This window comes from Drosophila biarmipes, chromosome X (genome assembly GCF_025231255.1).
Source record: "Drosophila biarmipes strain raj3 chromosome X, RU_DBia_V1.1, whole genome shotgun sequence".
Taxonomy (NCBI): domain Eukaryota; kingdom Metazoa; phylum Arthropoda; class Insecta; order Diptera; family Drosophilidae; genus Drosophila; species Drosophila biarmipes.
Window position 1 is genome coordinate 17,965,476 of NC_066611.1, and position 23,527 is coordinate 17,989,002.

The following is a 23,527-nucleotide window of genomic DNA, read 5'->3' on the forward strand; positions in this document are numbered from 1 at the left end:
ATCGTTCATATTTATTTTTACTTAAGATGTCACACATTGATTTTTACAAATCCTATAGCTTTCCAGGAACACCGCATTGATCCCCGGCCCCTGATACTCTGTAGTCGAAAAATCTGGCACAATGCGCGCATATTGAACGAGTCTTTCTGCTTCCGATTCTACATTTTGGATTCTCCAATTATCCGATTCTTCGTGACACAATTCCCAAAATAAGGGACGGGGGCGACATAAGTATCAGACTTTGTTGCCCACCGATTAATATGGAGAACGACAGCACTTGCCGCAAATGGTGTGCCAACTTCCGATCGTATGGACGTCTATATAAAAAAAAATCGAAAATCGAAAGAGCCGGCGAGAAGAAGAACCCAAACCCGAACCATAAATCACAGGAGCGCATGTTGACAACACTGGCAGCATGACAATTGCCACCTGCTGGGCCGAAAGGAAATCCCATTAATGACAAAATCAATAAATTCATATTTCCATCACAAGCAGACAGCACAGAAAAATAAACAAACCGAAAAGATATACTATACACAAAGGCGAACGAGTCGGGCAGACAGAATGCCGTTAAATCAGCGCTTTAAATACAATATTAAATTAAAGGCCCCCAATTCTCCGCAAGACAGAGGGGCAGAAATCTAATAATTAAATGGATTCTTCAAGAGCGCACACAAAACTCAACGGGAGACAAGCTAGGAAGGCGGTAACGAAATTGATTTGCCAGATAAATCAAGAGGTGATCTTACACAAGAAGATCTCCCCAGCTAGCAGACACCCAAGCTGGGATAAAGAATTCGAATTCAACAACTTTGTTTAGCCATTATAGGGCGAGAATGGGAGGGGGTAAAGTCTAGAGATTAAAGACTTAGGATCAAAATGTAATGTTTAAGAAAAGCACTACTTTATCTTCAATAAATGGCTTTTATTTCTATGCTTATGGGTTACACATCAGGTAGAAGGTGGAGTCCCAAGATGAAAGTCTTAGGATCAGAATATAATATGAAAGAACAGGAGGAATTTATCTTGGATAAAAGTCTTTGAAAGTCATCGGTTTTCTATTTCTTATAATTTAATAACTTTATAATCTCATGAAAAATCATTTCTGCTGCGGCTGCATTCGAACGGATTATGCAATCACAATCTGCCGTGCGTTGTCTTCCGGAAAAATCAATCAGTCAATCACTCAATCGGCGACTGAAGGAAGCCAAACAGTTGGCCGACTGCAGACTGCCGTTGCATTAATCACCCAAAGCTATGCAGCTATGCAGGCAAATCAGAACCGATCGATGCGATCGCACTCATCATAATTATCGATGATAGCTCAAGTCGCCTCTACTCGACTCGACGCCAACGTGTCATGTCAAGTCCCCCCGATCTCCGATCTGGGATCTCCGATCTCGGATTGCCTCTTTTCATTTTGCCTAATTGAAATAATGCCGCCCCGTAATTGAATCAATTAAATCGCCAGCAAATCAGCGCCAGTGCGGAATGAAAAATGCCGATGAAGGTGATCTGCGAGTGACTTCTTTAAAGTAAAGCAGGGTCTTCCGCTTAGAAAAATATTAATACCTAAACTTATTTATATATGTTTCTATTTTGAAACACAGTGTTATAAATAAAATCTATTGGTTTATTATTTATAAATCTTAAACATATTAATAATTAATATAATTTAAAATCGTTTATAAGAATTTTCTAAAGAAAATACTTTAGCCTTAGTTTATTACCTCTGTATTATAAAATATTTCATTGTTTAAATTAAATACTAAACTTACCATAAAAATACCAAAGCTTTTCAGAAACTAATAGAACTCTTTTTGTAATCCTTGCCCAGGGATTTAGGAAATTACATACTTAATAAGGTACAAAATCCTTCAGCCCTTGTTTTTTACCTCTGTGTTTTAAGAAATATTTTTCATTAAATTTAAATACTAAACATACCGTACAAATACCCAATCTTTTGTGGAACTAATAGAACCCTCTTCTGTATGGGCAGAGAATATCTCGCCCAAGTTTAGAAGTCACGACCCAGAAAGTGAGTCATTCTAACCTCAGCAAACTGCTGGCCAGCTGTCTGTGTGGGTCTGTAATTATTTTGATATTTCCCGCACTTAGAAATGAATCGATTTCGAGACACACTGACGCACAGATTTATTAATCGGAGACACAGAAACACCCTGGTATTCCTAACAAATTCGTGATTAGTGGATGGAGCTGGCCAGGATTTGGACACCGATCCTCTTACTGCTAGTACTGCACCCTTTCGGCGGCATCCTGGCCTACATTAGTCACAGCCATTGCAAGGAATGTGATCAGTACAAGAACACAGTGCCCGAGAGATGCAAGTACATGCTGGAGGAGGAGCAGGTCTTCGAGCGAAAGTGTGGCGGTACCTATCCGCTGATGGCGTTCACCAAATTCCGGGATACCTTCGTGAAGACCGGGGAACCATTTGCCCTCTATATGCCCAATACTTTGGATCATGTGATGGTGCTCATGAAGGATTCGGCCCTCCAGAGCTGCGAACGCCTTCAACTGGCCGATGTGACCACGTTCTTCTGCCTGGACGATAACAGCAATGAGACGATTAAATTGGATTTGGCTCACATGTACTGCTTCCCATTTCACATCCAGCTGCCGGATGATTTGATGCAGGAGTGCCTCACGGAGAACAAGATGAGCAAGAGGCATCTGGACGATGTCCTCCGCACCCGACGCGGCGTTATCCACTATACCTTCGGCGAGAGTCGGGGCCATCGTTGGTGTATTTCTGGATATTCCTGGGTACTTCTCCTCCAGTTCCCCCAGCTCCTCCGGCTCCTCCTGCTCCCCTGATGAGTCGTAAATTTTTATGCGAGCTGGAGCTGCCATAAAGATTGATCGCTTAAGCCAAGGGGGATATGGCATTAAACAAAAATGGCAATACAAAAAAAAATGAAGTAAAGTAAATATATATATGTAATGAATTGGTAGCCTTATCGCTGGCCTTGCTCCTGGCCATCTCCTTTGGAACCGCGGAGCCCTTGTTGAGTATTTATTTATGGCAGAACAAATTAAACTGTATTAACGCATTGTTTGTTTTCAATGGTAAGTGGGAAGGGCAAGCTTCTGGGTTCCCATGGATCGGCCTTACCCAACCTCAACTTCTTCCGCTTCTCAGGAATTTCAGAGATCTTGTCACAGTCTTTTTCATTAGTTTTCATATTTTTGTTAAAGTAATACATAATAAAATATAAAAATTGTTTTCTTTGTGGGAGGGAACAAAGTTTTTATTTCTCGAATTTTTTTTTAGTTATTTTTTGCTGTAACATGATCCGATAACTAAAAGACGCACTGTTTTGGACAGCTAACAAACTAGGTAATCGAGCGCAGTCATTTCCTGGCTGATTCCAAAAACTAAAAATTTTCACAAATTTTCGATTTTTTTGCAAGGGGTAGCATCGTCATTTTTTGCGAAAATTTTTCAAAAAATTTATTTTTAAGGTGTGAATGCCAGTTGATTGGAAATTTTGTTACGAGCTCAGCAAGGTAGGACACTCTACTCTTGGACCATTACTTTTTTTGTTTCGGCCAAAATACTGAATTTTTTTGGGCGAAAAATAAGGATTTCATTTTTTGGCGAAAAAACGATTTTTTCCTTTCACCCTTTTGGGTGTAACTTGGTCAAAAAAGGTCCCAAACCCAAAAGACGCACTGTTTCGGACAGCTTACAAGCCAAATAATTGAACGCAGTCATTTCCTGGCTGATTCCAAAAACTAAAAATTTTCACAAATTTTCGATTTTTTTGCAAGGGGTAGCATCGTCATTTTTTGCGAAAATTTTTCAAAAAATTTATTTTTAAGGTGTGAATGCCAGTTGATTGGAAATTTTGTTACGAGCTCAGCAAGGTAGGACACTCTACTTTTGGACCATTACTTTTTTTGTTTCGGCCAAAATACTGATTTTTTTTGGGCGCAAAATAAGGATTTCATTTTTTGGCGAAAAATTTGGATCCTAGTTTTTGGTTTTAGTCATTTTTTGCTGTTTACTTAGTAAAAAATGGGCTGATAAGACCATAAACAGTTATTTTGTGTGCGTTAAAAATAATTTTATTTAACATTTTTGAAGTTTTACTGAGGTTTTTTTTAGGGACTTTTGCCATTTAATTTAAAAATTGTACGATTGATCAAATACACACCTATGGTTTAAGAGAAAAAATATATTTTACCCCGCTGGGTGTATAACTTCGATCTGTGGTCTCCCCGCCGATTTGTCCACATCACGTTGCAGTTCGTGATCCAGAAGAGCGGTCACCTGCGGCTGCCTGGCGTGCGTCGTCGCCAAATTTCCATCCACATTTGCAAAACCTAATTCGCGATCGCCGATCCGCGATATACACATCGAAATCTCCAAGTCTCGGCTCTCTAATCCCCATTCATCCGGTCGTTTGTAGTTTGTAGCCGCGTCTAGCGGTTCACTTCGACTGCAAGGAAAAGCCTTGGCGCGACCATCGACCAAATTGTCAACGCGGCGATCCGAATGCAGAACATCTCGGCATCGGATCAGATACTATGCATCGAGTACTCCAGTTCGATCGCTCCGCGGCGATTTGCATTTTGGGCATTGGCCCGGGTTAAGGAGAATCAGAATCAGAGGTTTCAGCAACAGTTTGTTTGTTGCACAAATGCCGTTGTCCGCACAGTGGTACAAATTGGTAAAAATAGTTTTTGCAAAACATTGTATACATACAGAATATTTTGAAACCAAATTTTAGGTTCCCAAGGGTAGGCAACAATATATTTTTGATTCTGAGAACCAATGGATTCATTCCAAAAGTCTTTGGGTAATATTATACATTTAAATGACTTTTAATTTATATACTTGTGAAAAAACAAAAAATTCAACTCGCATATACTAAAAAAAAATTAAAATAAATTCCTCGTCCCACTGTAGATACGTACTACAAAAGAAAAAGAAAATTCAATTTATTTCACCCACATGCAAGTGGTTTTCTTCTACTTGCCATGGTTTCGGTTCTTCTGGTATTCATAGGAATTTTCAATTGATTTTCAGTTTCTATTGACCGCACCGCAGTTGTCACGTGTTTGCCCCGCCCCTTTCGCCGCGAACAGCCTCTCGCCTGCCAGGTCCCTTGCCCCATCAACTCATTACGCATCTGGCACACTTGAGTTCAATCAAATGCCAAATGCTGCAGCAGGTGGGGTCTCTCCCCGGCTCCTCGCATTTTCTGCTTTACGGGGATAATTGCGCAAAGGCTTTGGAAAGATCTGTCCAGCCATTTGCATAAATTTCCCTTGCAAAGGGGGGTTGGTTTCGAGCTGGAAAGGGGGACCACACAACCTGAGATTCCGCGGAGAAAGACCACAGAGACCTGACTTTAGCCTCCACACGGTAAAGAATTTTGGGATATTCTTATTCAGATTTATTACTTTCTAAGAAGAACTAAAATTTTAAGGAACTTTAAAACGAAAGGTAATCATTTTTTTTAATGATTATCTTTTTAAAAAATTTATAAAACTAAGTGAAGAAAAAAATAGGAAAAGAAGAAAGTATAATATTAGTATTATATTATTAATCTTGAAGGTAGCAAAATAATAGTTTTTCCCAGGAATTATACTTTTTTCAATACATAAAAAAATATTCCATATAAAACCAAAACAAATAACTTATTTATCACTTTTAATAAATAAAAAACAATACTCTATTTGCATGGCTTTGTACATTGGTATGCTAAGAGCTCTTCAAATATATGTTTCCACTGATTTTTCGGTGCAGCCAAACGGCTGGCCAGTGGCTAACCATGTCATAAACAATTATTAGGCGGCTGCCGGTGGTTCTGGTGGTGCTAGTGGAGCTAGTGGTGCTAGTTGTGGTGTGTATTAAAACGGTTTCCATGTTGCAAATGGTAGCGATCATCCTCCTCCCGGTGGCACCCCTCCAGCTCCCCTTCGCCGCCATCCTCCGCGCTTCGATCGCGGTGAAATTGCATTATAAATTAATTAGTCAACTATTTTAGCAGCACACCTGTGCGGGGCGACAGGACAGGACAGAGGCTGGTGGAGATGATGGAGAAAATCTCCCATAGACGGAGTTTTTCAGAACACATCAGGCAGCAGAAACAGAAGTCACCAAAGACGGCCATCTCCGGGGGCTTTGGGAACATTGTGACATCGTCTACCTGGAGATGGCTGGAGATTCCCCTCAAATGAGCCGGCCAATCATTCGGAATGTGGCCGTGGCTCATTACTTCTATTTAGCCATTGATTTCCCTAATGCTTTCCGCAGCGAAATTTATTTTACACCATATTTAGATTTCCCCCTCTTCGATTTCCTCTAGTTTTAATGACGTGTGATTTTTTTTATCTAAACACAACTATTACACCATTATAATGGTTTTAAAATATCTTAAGCAGGAATATTTATGAATATAAATATTATCACTGTATTACCTCAACATAAATATTATTATAATTTCTTAAGCAAAAATGTATATTTAAATATAAATTTCTGTATCTTTATATTATTATTTATTGTTAATTTCCTTTTCAGGATTTATTAATACAAAATACGTCACGAAATATATTTATTATAGAATCTTAAATAGGGAATTAATAATAACTAATTAAATGTGTTACTCAATATATTATTTGATCAATTTTATTATTTTTTTTACGTCACTTTGTTTAATCTTCTGCCATGACTTTTTGTATATTTATATAGTTAATTATTATTAATTCCCTATTAAAAAAGCGATAATCTATATACTTCGCACCTTTTTAAATTAGTTTCTTAATATACCACTTGATCATTCTTTTATTCTCTTTCAAGTCACATTGTTGAATCTTCTTTTATTTTTAATTTAAGCCATTAAGTTTATACTATAATGTTTTAAATAAATGGATACACAACGTTGAATATTTGCTTATTTATATAATTAATTACTACTAATTCCCCATTTAAAAATCAATAATACGAATATTTTACACCTTTTAAATTAGTTTCTCAACATATTACTTACTATTCGAGCATTCTTTTGTTCCCCTCCGAGTCACCTTGTTGAATCTTCCCACACGTGCCACCGAATCTCGAATTCTCGCCGCCGGCAATCACAGTGGTATTCTTCGGCGCTTTGGACACGCCTACTTAGTGACAGTCATTAGGCGACAGTCGGCTATTTAATGGAACATTAGTTATTCATTTGGGGGTCATCGCCGACACCTTTGCCACTTTTAGCCCCTGAACAGAAGGAGATCGATGGGCGTGGCAAATCGGCCAAGAAGTCTGGCTGGCGAGAAATCTAAATTTAGAGGGGACACTGAAAGGGGCATTAATCAGGGAATAAGTCAGCAAGGGATTCCTTTGGCCGCGGAAATAATTAAAACATTCTCTTTGATGCTGACGGGGGACGAGGGAAAAGCAATCATGTCGTACAGGGCCGGAGATCAAAGATCAGAGATCACGGCGTTAAAACAATAAGCGGCCAATAAGCCAAACAAAGCAAATGTGCAGTTAACTTAACGGTCGAGCGTGAAGAAAAGCATAAATAAAGTTTGTCAAAGCGCCCAGCGAGCTCTTGTATTGGGATAAACAAATTAACAGTGGAGCCTGGCTAAGTTTGATAGGGGGTCTAAAAAGTATTGAGTTTAATGGTATTTATTTTATAGAATATATGAACTATACATTAATTTTGTATAAGAGATTATTAAAAGTATAGGGCTAAAATTATAAAAAAGTCTCTCAAATAGTACTGCCTTATTTAAATATTTATTCTAATTGAATAAAAAAATTATAACTCCAATGTCATAAGTAAGCAAATATTCTTTTATAGTTAAATGAATAAATGAAGTATATATTTTAATATATTAAATTTATACTGAAAACTATCTGTTTGAAAAAAATTTAAATGGTATTTATTTATATTTTTTTTTTATAGAATTTGTTAATATCTTCATTTTAAATATTTTTTAAAACATTATTATTATTTTTTATTTTTAATATTAAATATACAAGGTTTAAATTATAAAAAAATTTCAAATCAAAAATATCATATCATGAATTAGCTAATATTTTTATATATTTAAATTAACTATAAATTTTAATATGCTATGTAATAATTAACTATTTTTATATAATAAGAATTATAAATTATGAAATAATATGAATGGAATAATAGCTACAAATTAGATTAGATTATATATTTCAGCATCCTAAATAAGCAAATATTTGATTCATATATTTTGTATCATTCTAAAAATCAAACCAAGCACGTTTATTTAATTTTATTTAATCGTAGCTTAAAGGCAGGCTTCCCTGTCGATCGCCGAAGATCTTTGACCGCCAATCGATTTCGTTTTCCGACGCCCTGGCACATGAACTTTGACTGTTAATGGAACACGAGCGAGAGTAGGAGAATGGCCCCCCGAAAAATAACGAAATAAGAAATAATTTAGAGGGCGGCATGGGGACGGGTCTGGAAAGTACCGTTCGCTGGGGGCATCTTCGGCTCTTTTGGCTACCACTCGGGGGCTACTTCTGGGCCCATTGTCACCCCGGCGATTGGTGGCAACAATAGACAATTTGAAATCTTGATCGAGCCTTTTGTTCGCTTCGTTTCGCTGTTCGTTGACATTTGTCACCATCGCCCATCGCCCATCGGCAGACGGGAATTTGGAGAAATACAACAAATAAATCGATTCGATACGATTAGCAACCTGTCCCACAGCCCATCGCAATCGGCATTGCACCGCCCCTTTTCTATTTCGATGCCACAATTGCCAGTTATTTTTGTCAGCGTCCAGACATTCGCAGAAGCTTTGTTTGGGATTTGTGTGTTTTTTGGTTATTTTCCGGGATTATATCATCCCGAAGGGCTGTGGCTTTGTCTTCCCCTGAGCCTGATGTATCTCTTTGGAAATTGGTTTAACATTTCTTCGGCGATTTCAATGCGTAGGGCTTAGTTCGGCCATTTTTTGCAATCTATTTTTGGCCTCCTTTTGTCCGCGGCTTTCGTCTTATGCAAAATGCGTGAAGGTGACTGGACTCTGGTATTTATTTTGGTTGTATCTACGGGTCCACCAGTCTCCGCCCCTCCAACGCCCGTCTGTTGTGGGGAGTGGCATGTGCGATGGGCTCGTTTTGATAGTTAACCTTTCCCCAAAGGTGGCTTCTTTAAAAAGGGAATAAAGGAAAGCTCTGAACTTGGTGTTCTTAAATTGTGCAATCCATTGTCTCATATTTTCACCACTTTAAGTAGGTAATTAAAAAACAAATATCAACACCAACTAGTTGAAATCTAATATCCTGCAAATTATTCGCTCCTGTCGTATTTTAACGGCGCATTCAGAAAGTGCCGGCTGCATATGATTTATTTGGATTTCCCTGCCTCGAATATGAGCTTACATATGTACACCTATATTTGGGCGTGGCTTCCATCTCGTTAGCAGCGTCACCTGCAGCATTAATTAAGCAACAAATGGCAGCAAACATGCCTCAAAATGGACTCGGCAGCCGCGATGGTTGCATTGGGGCAGAAATAAGGCTGTGAACGGAGGAGACCGGCGGGGTTCCGGGCGGGCAAGAGACACTCATAGATGCCCAGGAGAGATTGCCGCAACAAGATTCTTATCACCGGCAACACAGCGATGCGGCTGCCACCTGCGGCCCAAATCTGGGGAGAGGCCGCCATCCAGGGCGATGATAAAGTTATAAAAAACGGAGCATTTCCGATTAAGTTGATTGTCGAAAATTTGCAAACCGATGAAATATTTCAGCAATGTGATTTAATGGCTGTGTGGTGGCATCCACACGGTAATTGCAAACGCCAGCGGGGCGTTTTGCACTGGCCATACAGGCTGCACAGCGAGAAAAGTCCAAGGTGTTCTTAGGAAAAAAACTATTATAGATATTTTAAGCTACAACAATTTAGGCAAGGTGATATATTTAATTTATATTTATTGAAAATAATAGCAATGTGGATTCTATCCACAGTAAAAATCTAAGATAATCTTAAGAAAACTGCATATACTTAAACCCACAAAACTGTAATAAAATAAATATTTTTGTGAAGTTTCCTAGCTTAATATTTAATAAAAATATTTTGGCACATAAATATGTAAGCACATATTTTTTTATAATATTTTAAATTATTAAATATTATTTTGTGCATGTTAAAATCTAAATTTTCTTGAAATATACCAGGTAGATAGGTATTTTTGTGGCCATATTTTTGTTCAATACATTTGTTTTTATACTTTATATTTTTCTCGTATTTATCTTATATTTTTCCCAGTGCCTTGGTAACCTCAGCAGTCCAGATTCGTGGCTACCGCTGTTGTTGGCCACCTGTTTTGTCATCCATTAGCCATCTTCCCCGGCAGCGAGCCTCTTTTTCGCCTCTTTGTCTCTGGGGCTCGGCGCGGAGTCTGGGGCTGGTTGCATGCAACGCCTGCTTAATGGCATTTGGAAATTTGTCAATCGTTGTTGGGCAGTGGCAGCGGCAGTGGCAGCGACAGTGGCAGCGGCAGTGGCTCGTGTTACCCCCTTTTTCCGCTGCGGCGGAAGTGGGAGAGCTAAAAAATTGGCCAAAGCGGTTCTTCTGGGGCACAGGCGACCCCCTTTCGGCCATCCATCCGTAAGCCATCCTCTTCGATCTAACGAAGCAATTAATTTGGCCTGGCACGTTCCCCGGTAGTGGAGTGGATCGTAGCTCCGGTTTCGTCTGCTTCCAGTTGGCTTTTTTCTCCCCCCTTTTTGTTGAGATTTTTTGCAATTTAAGTTGATGTTGCGCTAAGTGCTGCCATTGCCGCAGGGGCGTGGCAAAGCGGGGGGCGGGCGGCTATTGGGAGGGGGGTCCATCATTTAAATGACGAATTGAGTCAAGTCCAACCGGCCGGCCAAGACACGCGCTATACTCCATATTCTATTCCCGATCGTTCCTTTCTTATATCCTCTTCCTATAGTTGACACCCGGCAGCGTGCAACATGTTGCCAGCCACTTGTTGCCAGCGATAACAGACACGCACACAGATGCATTAGCATCTCGCAGATACATCTGTGATATGTTAACAGATTGAAGCTGGGAAATTGATTGACAGACAGCCGATGGAAAGATACAACAAGGTAATGGCAAGTGCACAAAAAAAGTGATCAACGATAGCAGCGACAAAGATCGCTGTAACAGGGGAACTATTGATGTTGCCCCTGGCTATTACAGGGATCGCTGATTTTGACTTAAAAGATAGTAGAGGAGTTGGATTGCATATGGGAGATTGATAAAAAAAATTATTTAGATGATATATTACCTAATTTTTAGATTTGCATATTGTATTCTGCAATCTAGAAAATGTAAATCTATACAGAAAATATGATATATTACTCAATAAAAAAAATAAAATATACAATATGAATTTCCATATTGAAAACTTAAATTTAATTAGATATCACTGATTTTTACCTAAAAGATAGTTGAGGAGTAGGATTGCGTATTGGAGATCGATAAGAAAAATTATTTAGATGATATATTACCTTTTTTTTAGATTTGCATATTATATTTTGTAAGCTAGAAAATTTTAAAACTAATTCGGAAATATGATATATTACTCAATGAAAAAAGTAATAAATAATAAATATTGTAAGCTTAAATTTAATATATGTCAGAAATCACTGATTTTTACTAAAAAGATAGTATAGGAGTTGGGTTGCATAGGGCAAATCGATAGGATAAATTATTAAGATGATATATTAAATAATTTTCAGCTCTCTATATTTATAAACTAGAACCTATAAACAAAATTATATATGATATTTTAGTTAATAAAATATAAAAAAAAATATTAAGATTTCAATATTGTAACCCTCAATGTATTATATGTGTGTGGTTAAATTGAAATGTAAATTTCCTGTTCAAACCACATCATAGGCATTTTCACAGCAAGTTGGGTAACACTTTAACTTCAAAGTGCCAAAGCATGTTTTAGTGTTGCTGGAGAAATAAAAATATTTACTCTTCTTGGCGACCAGAAATGCCAGCTGCAACTTAATTAGGCATTCAGATACCAGACTCTTATAAAACATAATTGCGGACGGATAAGAAGCCGGAGAACCATATATACACAGCCAATTTAACAGTACTGTGAGTGGAGAGAACCCTAATGGCCGTCTGGCTGTTACTAGGAAGTATTTTCCTGGCTGCATACACTGCGCTTTATTACGCCATATTTGCACAAACATTACCCATTCCCATTGCCGTTCCCGTTCCCAAACCGAAGCCCATGCCCCTGGTCCGCAACTCGGTTAACCTGTCCATAAAGCGGAGACAACCAGACGATGTCGCTGTTTGTTTGCCTTCTTGAGCGGTGTTAATTGTCATAAAACGAAACGATGCGTAGAGGAATAAGCATATACGTGTATCTAAATACATGGCAAAGAATTTATATAGGTATCTTCATATATATACGCGGGGACTACACCTCGATGAGGTGTCTAAGCACTGCTTTTGGCCTGCGCACATTCCGCCTGGCGTTCGCCGCATTCTTTTGGCCAACTACCGCCCAAAAGCCATCCAATCGATCGCACTTTATGGCATCATTATGCTAATAGGCAATTGTGCATTGTCCCTCTCTCTCTCTCTTTATATATACTTAAATACCTATCCATATAGCACCCCCCAAAGAGCCCACCGACCGGCGAGAATTGTACAACGTTTACAGTTTTTTTTGTAGTGGTCGTTCATTCATTTCCATATGGACACGCTCATTTGATTAGCATACACATGGAGGGAGGAGTCGTACATCTGCATATAAATCTATATCTTTGTACCTATCGAATAATATATATATATACACATATATGTGCTTTGATTTGCTTAGCATTACGTGTGCGCTGCTGGCTCATTTGACCCAATTTGTTATGCAAATATTATGAGTTTCGTTCTCGGTCTTGGAAGATCTTAGGAATTTTTCACCATGGTAGCAGAGATACGATTTTCCAGACTTTTGTTATTTCATTGTTCTCCGACTGTCTTTTCTGCTGATCTGCTCATTGTCTTTGCTGGAATTTGCATTCCACATGATGTCATCTTGAAGAAAACAAAAAAAAAAGGTAAAAAGTCCCCTAAAAAGATTGCTGAAATTACCCAAAAAATACAATTTTTAAATAAGTAAAAAAACGTATAAAGTTTTTCCTGCAAAAAAAAAAAACCATAAAGTCCTCAAAGAAGATTGCCAAAATTACACAAAAATATATTTTTTTACCTGAAAACATTTTTTAATTATGTTTAAAAACAAAACACATTAGGTTGTTCCTGCTCTGCAAAGGCCTAGTTCTTAAGACCCTTATTTATAACAATGTTCTGAAATAAAATTGAAAAAATGTTTATTTTTTGAAAACAAGTTAAAAAAATCTCAAGACGAAATGCTTATAAGCCAAATTGCGAAATTCCCAAAAGGAAAATGGAAGTTAGCGAAGAAAGAGAAGAAAACCGAAACTGGTTTCTCCCTTTTCCTTTTCAAATACAGTTGCTTTCCGAGAAGAGAATACGTTGGCCATGGGGCCAGGAACACCTCCGAAAAAGGCGGACAAAGCACGTAGCAAGAAGGTATATGGAAGGTGGTCAAAACCAGAGGAGGTGGGTTGTTTCCCCCCTGAGAAAAGGGCGACACCCCACGCCCCACACTCTTGCCCCTCTCCAGAGACTCGTTAAGATATGGTTTCCCTCATTAGTCTTACGCTCCTTGGTTTGTTTTTCCCTATTTCCCCTTTGCAATTCGTTTTTCGCTTCTAATTTGGCTGATTTATGGAAACAGGGGAGCGAGACAGACACCTGGGGACCCACCCAAAAATCGGGAATCCGAGAGTTACCAACAGGCCCCGAAACAAAACAAACGAACTGACTCACATGACCTGCCTGAACTTGGCTTTAATGGCTTTTTATTAGCCTGTTCCTTTCGTTGCCGTTTGCCGTTTGCCGTTTGCCGTTTGCCTTCTGCCGTTTTCGCTGTTCGTCATTTATTTTGGCCATAAAATCCGTCTGGATCTCCGTTCTCCTGGCTTCGGTCTCCTGTCTTCGGACTCTCCAGCCTTATCAGCATACTGCACTTGACGTCTGGAGGCAAACAAACGAAACAAAAATAAGAGAAGGTTAAAAAATCAACAAAAAAAAGCCAGAAACACGATTGGAATTTATTTCTCATATATGTTAAAATTATTTTGCACGCGCTTCATGTTTATTCTGCATTCGGCCAGCCTTCGTTTTTGTTTTTAGGAACAGTTATGCAAATATTTATGATAATGTTGATGTTTCTGTACTTTTTGCGAAGCTGTTTATCCATATTTTCCACGCCATTAATTGAAGGCAAATAAACCAAATGTACTTCTCAGGCAAATAATAAGTCATCACAAAAAAAAGAACATCAAATTGCACTTCCCTGATTTGACATTATTATTTAATTACTTTATTTGTATTGTGTTCCTTCAGGAATTCGAAATATTTTGCCTATGTTTAGTGAAAAAAAAAACCAACCACCCAAGACGTCTTTTTCTGAAACATTTTGTACGTTTTTTGACATCAAGAATATAGTCTTCTGACAAGTGCTGATCCAACCTGGTATTAATTGCACTCGCATTGCCAATTAATCTGCCCGATAATCGTATTAATTGCCAGCATCGTGGAGCCACTCATAAATATTGCTGCCAAGTTTAAAGCCGTCTGACTTCTTCCTGGCCAGTTTCGGGATCGGGATCGGTGTCCAAAGCTAAGCTAACACCGAAGTTGCAGCTGATCGGGTGGCAGATGCAATGGCCAAGTGGGATTCTATCCAGATAGCCGGCTCCAAACTAATAGCTAGTTTGAATTATAATGCAAAAAGCAATCAAAATGCAACAAGCAACAGCTGTTACATTCGCATAAAACAGCCATGGAACTAATGTCCTCTTAAAGATGCATTATAATGGATGTAAGTATGTGAAAATGAGACGAGATTCGCTCATCATTAAATGATATGAATATTTTAAAGTTAAAATAATATATTACAATACTGTTATCATTGTTTTAAATAAAAATACAGTTTTTTTCCATCAAAAGTTCTCAACAAATGAAAGCGAAACGATGGCAAAGGGTAGTCCCGACGATCAGTTAGCCCCCTCTGGAAATCCCATCTCGCGGCAAACCCAATGCCTTACATAGGAAATCTCGGGACGAACTCTATAGACGAGGAAAGGAAAAAACAAAAAAACATCTGCGCCAAACGAACTTTACATGCAAAAAGGAATCACAGTTGGTAGTTTGCTTAGTTTGCTGGTAGGTTGATAGGCAGGCAAACAGGATCAGGAAATTCCGGTTTGCTATTATTTTTATTATAATAATTTTTCTCCTTCGCTGGCCGCAGATTCTTCGGAGGATGTGAGGCTCTTCTAATGCCGAAAAAAGGCGAGTGCAAGCGAGATGAGATGGCCGGGGCAAACAGGAATCCGCGACTGAAAGAGCATTGAAAGACGATACGATACGGTGTACCTACGTTATTCTTGGTTCTTCTGCTCGATTCTCGATTGGTCAATTCTCCGGTCTTCCCCCACCCCCCTCCGACTCTCTTCGCGGCGTGTGGTGTGTGTGTTTGTTGTGGTGGTGTCTCCTTGAACTGGCGCTGCTTGTCGATCTGGCCGTGACTCGTTTGCTATTTTTATAATCAGCAAGATCGAAATAACTGGGCAGTAATGGGGTATACTCATTGGGGGCCGAGCAGGGAGTCGATGAGTGGCGCGATAGGAGATTATGGCGCGCCGGGGTTTGGTTGGCTAACAAAACATTTTCTGAATTATATGGGTATAAATAAGTTAATGGTAGAACTACTTTATTTTTTCCTCCATCCAAATTAGGGGCTTTGCACACGGAGCGATCGAATTATGATTAAATAGATGTACAATGTACATACGAGTAATATGAACCAGTGGATGTTATGAATTAGCAAGAGATAAAGAGATCAGCACATTAGAGAAAAATACTAGGATCCATCTAATAAGAATGGCATTAGATCGCATATTGTAGATCTAGTAGTCATTTCTGGAGAAAAGTAAATACTGAATAAATACTAAATAAAATGCTAAGAAGAACATAAAATATAACCATATACTATCAGTTACATTTCATAGAGATTAGTTGTAGAATCCATTTCGGATAAGACTTTCATTGTTATCTTTCTTCTCCTGTTATCTTCATAGGATTAATTAATAAGAAAGGCGGTATTTCTAGAGAAAAGAATATACCAAAAAATACTAAATAAAATACCAAGAAGAATTATAAAGATAACCATATACTATCAGTTACATTTCATAGACATAAGTTCTAGCATCTTTCTCAGATGAGACCTTCTTCGAAAAACTCCTGCTATAATTCTAAGGTATTCTTAAGGTTGATACCCCTTTCTCACGCACAATCTGTAGCTTCCGAGCCCAAAGGATACCAACAGGAAAAAAGACAGAGAAGAATCTGCCTTACTTCTCAGCTACCTCCTAATGTGCGGCCCGTTGGGTGAACAGGTTCTGAGACCCTCCCTTTCTCCGCTTGCCATTCTTGGGACCGCGCTTCCCAGAGCCTTCTGCAGTCTTCTCCCCGCTCTCTGCCGCCTTTCTTCCCTCTGATCTCTTCGCAGTGCGAATTCATTCCGATCTAAGCCCGATCCCCGCGCTCTTCCCCTGACTCTAAGCCTTGGATTATTGATTGCTCTGGGTCTCTGGGCAAACGTGTGCCAGGCAGTGGCTCTCCACAGCCCCCTCTCTTTCTTCTCTACAGACCCCCGTCTCTTTCTTCGCCGTGGCCCCCCTCTTCGCTCCTCTGTCGCCCACTGCTGTGCCGAGCATTTGTCGCCATGGCAAGTATTTGCTTTTCCACTTTGCATTCGCCGTCGAATTATTATTTATGGGACTGCATCTAATTCAGAAGACGATGGAGAAGAAGAATCGGGCAGCTATAGCCCCTGGGCCATTGATGTCTTTGTTTATTGCTCCGGTTCCTGTTCGATTCGGTTCGATTTGGTTCGATGTTCATATGGGAGCTTTATTTTTCATTTCGGCCTGCAGTTTTCAGGCGGAGGAAAAGTGGGAGGGGCCATTGGCTGGCCTTGGGGTCCACTAAAGCGAATGCTAATTAGACATCTCGGGAAACCGGAGAAAAAGAGAGGTGGCCAGCCTCGCAGATCGAGTGCACTTCGCTTGGGCCAAAACATCTGGCTGACATCGCAGACATTTTCTAATTGACAGCCGCTCTAATGGAGGAATCCAATCCAAGTCCGAATCCCAATCGCAGTCAAAAAACTCTCTGGGAAATACCATGGCTAATTGCAGAGATAAGAGCCGAAATGTGGATTTTTTAAGGATAACCCACGGATACTCTTAGCATCTGCATGGAATTAACCATTAAATAAGCAGTTTTCTTGGGATTAAACAAATCATATTCATTTCTAAAGATATGTAAAGGAAAAGAGGATGAAGTAAAGCCAACACCCTAAAGCTAAATATTCTACATTTAAATTTATCTTTTCCAGGAGGGTCAAAATTTTAGCCCATTTTCATGCTTGATTTTTTGATTATCCCAATGACTTCCAGTATGGGAACCCCAGTATCTAAACCCCATAACTTTAGTTCTTAAAACCCGATTCAGACGTGGAATACCTCTATGAATTCGTGGTCAAATTTTCTAATATTCTACATTTAAATTTGTCTTTTACAGGAGGGTCAAAGTTGCAACCTGTTTTCATGTTCGATTTTTATTTTAAGCTTCACTTCTATGGTTTTCACTTATTGGTTTTCAATTAGAAAGTGGAATATTTCTACAATTATCTTGGCATTCCGAAAATAAATTATTAATAAATAAAATATTAGGAATATAGTTACCCCTGGACGTTGACCTGCAACCACTCCAAATTTTGGCCTTGAAAGATCCTTGGCAGCCAGTCGCTGAAGATCAATAAAAACAAAAACACCAATTTGCATAGGAATTTGTGCTGCTTCGTGCTTCACGATCGACTATTCATCGATCGCTCTTTTCGATATGTGCGCTGATCTAATGCATTTCACAAATGCCATCGAGTGACTTATTGACGCAGCATGTGGCAAGGCAGCCTGCCACTGGAACTGGGATCTTGGACCGCGGATGGCGGATGGCGGATGGAATCGAATGGGGATCGGATCGCCAGTTGGAGTGCAGCTCACGTACGCAATTGTGGCTGATGATTGGAAGGAAAATGCCAAAGTCAAAGCCAAAGTCCGCGGCCCGTTGACAACGCCTTCGTGCCAAAGACCAACGAGAACTGGAGCTGCAACTTATGGGCCGGATTATTGGGCCACCGACGGAACGGCGGCTGTGGCATATAGCACACAGCACACAGCATACAGCATAGTTCGTTTCATTCAGCAGGCACAATTCCACGAAAGTGATTGATTACAATCAATGCAACGATCCGGCGAACCGTCGATCGTCAGATCCAACTAAATGTAATACAATGTAATGCAGGAGGCGGCGGGGCAGGGCAAAGGCGATCAATTAAAACCGACTGATGATGATCAATTATCGGCGAAAGATAAAGACCAAAGTGAAGAAGCTGCAGTTGTGGCCTGATCTTGATTCGAAAATACACAGAGAGAATAATGGGTTCAGTTTAAATGTATATCGCAAAAATCAATGGGTCCTAAAATAAAATTTAACTGTTCAAATCGAATTAAGAAACGGTATTTTAACAAATTTATATAACCCCCATCAAGAGGTGTCTAAGTAAGTAAGTATGTTTTTAAGCTTCTTAATTTAGCTTAGGTAGAGAATTATATGTAATCAAGCACCCTTGCTTAAAGCAATTTATTTGTTCCACATAAAATTGATTCATTTAAGTTTATTTGGACTAAACTTATTTGTTGTTTAGTTACTTAAGCTAACTTAAAAGCTTTCATTTGAATATATCCATTTATTTATTTTCCCAATTCATTCTTTAACAATCAAAATTCGAAATGTGCTGCACAAGACTTTTTTTAAATTTTTTATTCCAATAGTCGCACAATTTTTTCCTGTGCACGACTGGCCGAGAACTTGAACACTTGATCCCAGCCAAAGCGAAACCGTCCGTCCGGCTGTCCAACATTTCCACGATGACGACAATGACAACGACAATGACGATGACGATGACGCTGGCCAGTCATCGTCATCCTTTTTTATCGTTTTCTGCTGCCGATGCTTGTCATGGCGATGGTTGTTGTTGCAACAGTTTTAACACATCATAAAGCTGCTTAAAGTGTGCTTTTGGTTCGCAGCCCCAGCCCCGGCCCCAGCCCCAGCCAGCGGGCTGCAAGATCTGTTGGCATTACATAACTAGCACCACATTCTCAGATCGATCTCCAATCGCCCCGAACGGACTTGTTCTATCTATTATTTATTTGTCACCTCTGTTTGGATGGAGTGGGAATTCAGAGGTCAAAGAACTCAAGGTGCCCAAAAAAACACGCAAGAGATTATTATATAGAAAAAGTGCAGGATAAAAAGTAAATTACTCGCTCTTCCCCTTCAATACAATATTTTGTACAACATTTTGAATGGTTTTTTGAATCTTTTTAAGTTACGACATAAATAATGAGCTAAGCCGGCGACAATCTACCTACCACAGGCGAGTATAAAAATAATTTGACCAACCAATCAAAAGCCTTAACTTTTTATGGCCCAGTGTTCGATTAGTGTCGAAAATCGATCCGTGGCTGTGTTGAGAATTTTATTAACTCTTTCGCCCAAAACGAACGAAAACGAATGATTTCCTATGGCTTTGGGATGTTTTCATACTTTATGACAAATAGACCTGACTAATTGTGAGGCACTCAAAAATATTTTACAGAGCCATCAATCGGAGCTCGGGTAATATATAGTGGATATTTATAAGTCGATATAAAAACATCTATTTTATGATCTCTACCATTCTGTGGCGAGCGCGCCGTGTGTGTGTTTTGTGCCTTGTGATGGCAATAAATCAGTAATTTGTTAAGAGGCGCTAGCTTCGAACTTGTGAAAGCAAGTTCGTTGCCTAAGTCTTTTGTTTGGCCAGCAAGGAAACGGCCTCCTGCCTCCCTGCCAATAAATCACCTTGTATTTACATTGATATTTTCGTTGTGCTCGGTGCTCGCATTTCGAAAGTATTTAAAGATTTTTCAACTTTTTATATGAGACCAAGAGTTCGGTCGTTGTTTGTTGTGAAAGGAAGTCCAGTCCGTAGATCGTATGCAAATTTGCTGCTTATACAGAAGACGAGAAAAATGAAGATAGAAAAGCAAACAGCCAGAGAGACAGTCGGCTGGCGGGAAAGAAAATAGACAAACGGAAAAAATTGTAAATCACAGAAGTGCAGCTGCAGCAGCAGCAGCACACTGGCCACATCATCGCACCGCCGTCCTGCGAGTCTCGGACCGAGTTTCCGAGCCACAACCCCATCGAGCGTTCAAAAGCCGCGCTTAGAATTCACCGGCGATCTTTCGGCTTTTCCCATTTTCACGGCGATGGCAGCGTGATTGGGACTGCGGTGACACGATGCTTTGCCGGATCGTGATGGAGCAATTTTCCCATTTCGGTTAAGAATACCCGATGATTTAATCGAGTGCGTGCGCTGGAATTAATGCGAATATGCATTTAAAATTGTTGCGTTTGTAGTCTTCCGGCTTGTCTTTGCTTTACATGTTTTCCCACTTAAATTCTTCTTTTATGTATGATTTTCTAAAATTATTATTTATTAAAAAATTATAAAATTTCAAAATATTATCTGAAGTTTTGAAAAAAAAGGCATAGTTGAAGACTAAAAATAAATTATAAAATCTATCCATATTTTAAGAAGTATATGAAATGGATAGGTTTAAAATGTTTTTTTTTACTAAACTACTAAAAAATAAAAAAAATATAAACAAATCAAAAAATTTTAATTCAAAAAATAAACAAATAATAAAAACAATGCAAAAAAAAATAATAATAAAAGTACAGAAAAGTAAAAAAAAATACAGAAAATTAAAAATTATAAAAAAATAATACAAAAAAAATACAAAAAATAATACAAAAAAATTATACAAAAAAATAATACAAAAAATAATACAATAAAAAATACAAAAAAAAATAATTAAGACAAATAAAAAAAAACTAAAACAAAAATATAAAAAAAAAATATACAAAAAACAAAATAAATACAGAAAAATAAAAAAATTTACAAAAAAACAAACAAAATAAGATAAAAAAATAAAAATAACAAAGCCAAAAGAAAGTATTCTAAATTGAAGTCCGCTTTCTGAATTATTGGCTCTCCATACGAAAAAAACATTAAATAGGCATACATTTTGCAACCTTTTTTAAAAATAATTTGGAATGCAGTGGAGTCGCGTGCCAAATTGCTCGAGTGTTCTGGAAAAAAAAACCGAACTCCCCTTATGGGTCTGCCAGCTGCGATTACTCTTCCTGCATAATGCCGGGCGCAAGGATCACATCTCTAGAGCACCGCTGCCTATCCCGGGTGAACGTTGCGGCGTTGTCAAATCGGGCAGTGATTTGTCTCCAATCGGTAGTCTCCTGGTTGGGATTTCCTTGGCGATTCGCATTCGCATTGCCATGCGGATTGGCATTGGGATTGGGAGAGCTGCTGCCTTCCCGCTGGCCAATTGACACTTGAGAGTGGCCCCGCCCCGCGGCCAGCTGCTGTGGGCAATTTATAAACGAAATAAATTCAATTGACTTGTTTGCCGCAGCATTTACAGTTGGCAACAATTGCGGCAATGCCATAAATCGTTGGACAAGCATTCGAGGCCCCTCCGCCCCCCGAAGTTCCGCTCGTGGCTGCGTAACAATAAATTTCCAATGCAAACAAGTTGGCGGAGAGGAGCCTCTTTGGCCAGGACGGCCATTCGGGCCGAAAGCAAACCAAATCCAGCAGCGGCTGCCTCGGCGTTTGTGTTATTTGAATTTCGAAAATTATGGCCACAAATTTGTTTTATTGCCAAAGTCAAGGCGTGCAATCATTAAATGCAACAGCATGCGGTCCCGATTCTCCCAGTCTCTGTGTCTCCAACGGCTGCCCCCCTCTTCGCCTGCCCGATTCTCCTTTTCTCCATTTCTCTGCCTCCGTCTCTGGGTCTGCAGAGTGGCAGAGTGGCACCTGGCTGGTGGGACGGAGACTCCCAGAGTTATGCCTTGCACTAAAAGCGTTTCAACTAACTTAAATATGAGCACATCATTAGCCTAAAATTGTTAGTTTGCCGACTTGGTCATGGCCAGCAGACGCCTTGCCCCGCGGTTTTTCTTCTAAGCTGGGCCAGGGCACTGAGAAAAAAGTGAGTGTAGTGAATACAAAAAAAATGTATTCTCAAGAAAAGTTCACAAACAATTATATTCGAAAAATATGAACAGATTTTAAGGCACTGTTTCTAGGAATGTAACAATTTAATAAAATATTGTAATATTTTAGTACACTTATTTTTTTATTATATATAATAATAATATTGTAAGCAGATCAGTCAAATATGACTCATTTAAATACTTTTATTTCATATATTTATTCTCAGGTTGAAAGGCAATTGAAAATGACCAAAAACCTACATTATTAAAACATAAAAAATATATATATTGTACATTTTATATATTTTTTAATGGAACATAAATTAGTTTATTTGTTTTCGCATTTCTATTCAAGAGATTTGATATTCAAAAAAATATTTGATTAATATTATTATTATCACTTGGTGATTCTTCAAGATCTCCGCCTTCACCCCCCATTTCTCGCAGTGTGCCTGGCCACAGTTTCAAACAGCTTGTGTCTTGCAGCTGCGCCGAGCGCCGTGTGTTGTGTGTGCATCATAATGTCTGATTAACACGTGCGCAAATTATAAGATTTTATGCATTAGCCACAGATATCAGAGCCCGAGATAAAAGCAAAAATGCCCGGCTGCCGCACTCTCATCACGGATCGGCTGATTCTCGCTTCTCGATTCTCGATTCCCGATTCTGGAGCCCGGACTTCTAGACTCCCCAGTCTGGCTCTGGGTCTCCGCGTCCACGGCACTACGGAATGATGTTTTATGCATGTGCTGCACGCACGCTCAACCTGGACATCATCAAATTCGTACTCATCCCATCGCTTCAGCTGGGTTGCTCTTTTTTTTGAGCACTTTATTAGGCGAACTGCTTGCAACGCCTTGTGTTTTCGGAATTGGAACGCTCTTGATTATTCCTTTGTTGCCGCCTGCCTTCCGCTAAAAGGGGGCGTGGCCCCGGTGGTCCACATTTGCAGACTTTTTCTGCCAAGCGGGAATTATGTAAAATCGTTCGGCCATAATGTCCAGCTGATTATACATAAAGAGGAGTGGGCGGGGCGACGGCATAATGCCCCAAAAGTGGGTGAAATGTTTGCGGAGATTATTAGTTCGAGCTCTTAACGGAACACTCCCAGTGGAGGAGGAGGCAAGTTATCAGAAATAAAAACCCATTGCATAGTAAATAAAATGCAAAACACTAGATCCATTAATGCCAAA

At 39.2% G+C, this 23,527-nt stretch overlaps 1 protein-coding gene and 1 long non-coding RNA gene across 3 annotated transcripts in view; one reads left to right on the plus strand and one right to left on the minus strand.

Annotated features, from left to right (window-relative positions):
- The window catches only part of LOC122818592 (uncharacterized), a 128,765-nt gene that overhangs the window by 44,083 nt on the left and 61,155 nt on the right, over positions 1-23,527 (minus strand). For both annotated transcript variants that reach the window (XR_006368076.2, XR_006368075.2), the window contains one exon: positions 13,899-14,105. This is a non-coding gene — a long non-coding RNA (uncharacterized LOC122818592). The remainder of the gene's footprint in view (positions 1-13,898; positions 14,106-23,527) is intronic.
- LOC108023304 (uncharacterized) lies at positions 2,094-3,074 on the plus strand. Its single transcript, XM_017092607.3, has one exon. It carries the CDS (start codon positions 2,212-2,214, stop codon positions 2,836-2,838), a length of 627 nt encoding a protein of 208 aa, XP_016948096.1. The 5' UTR covers positions 2,094-2,211; the 3' UTR covers positions 2,839-3,074.

Excerpts from the sequence above, each read along its gene's own strand:
- LOC108023304 (XM_017092607.3), top strand. The coding sequence starts at position 2,212 with ATGGAGCTGGCCAGGATTTGGACACCGATCCTCTTACTGCTAGTACTG.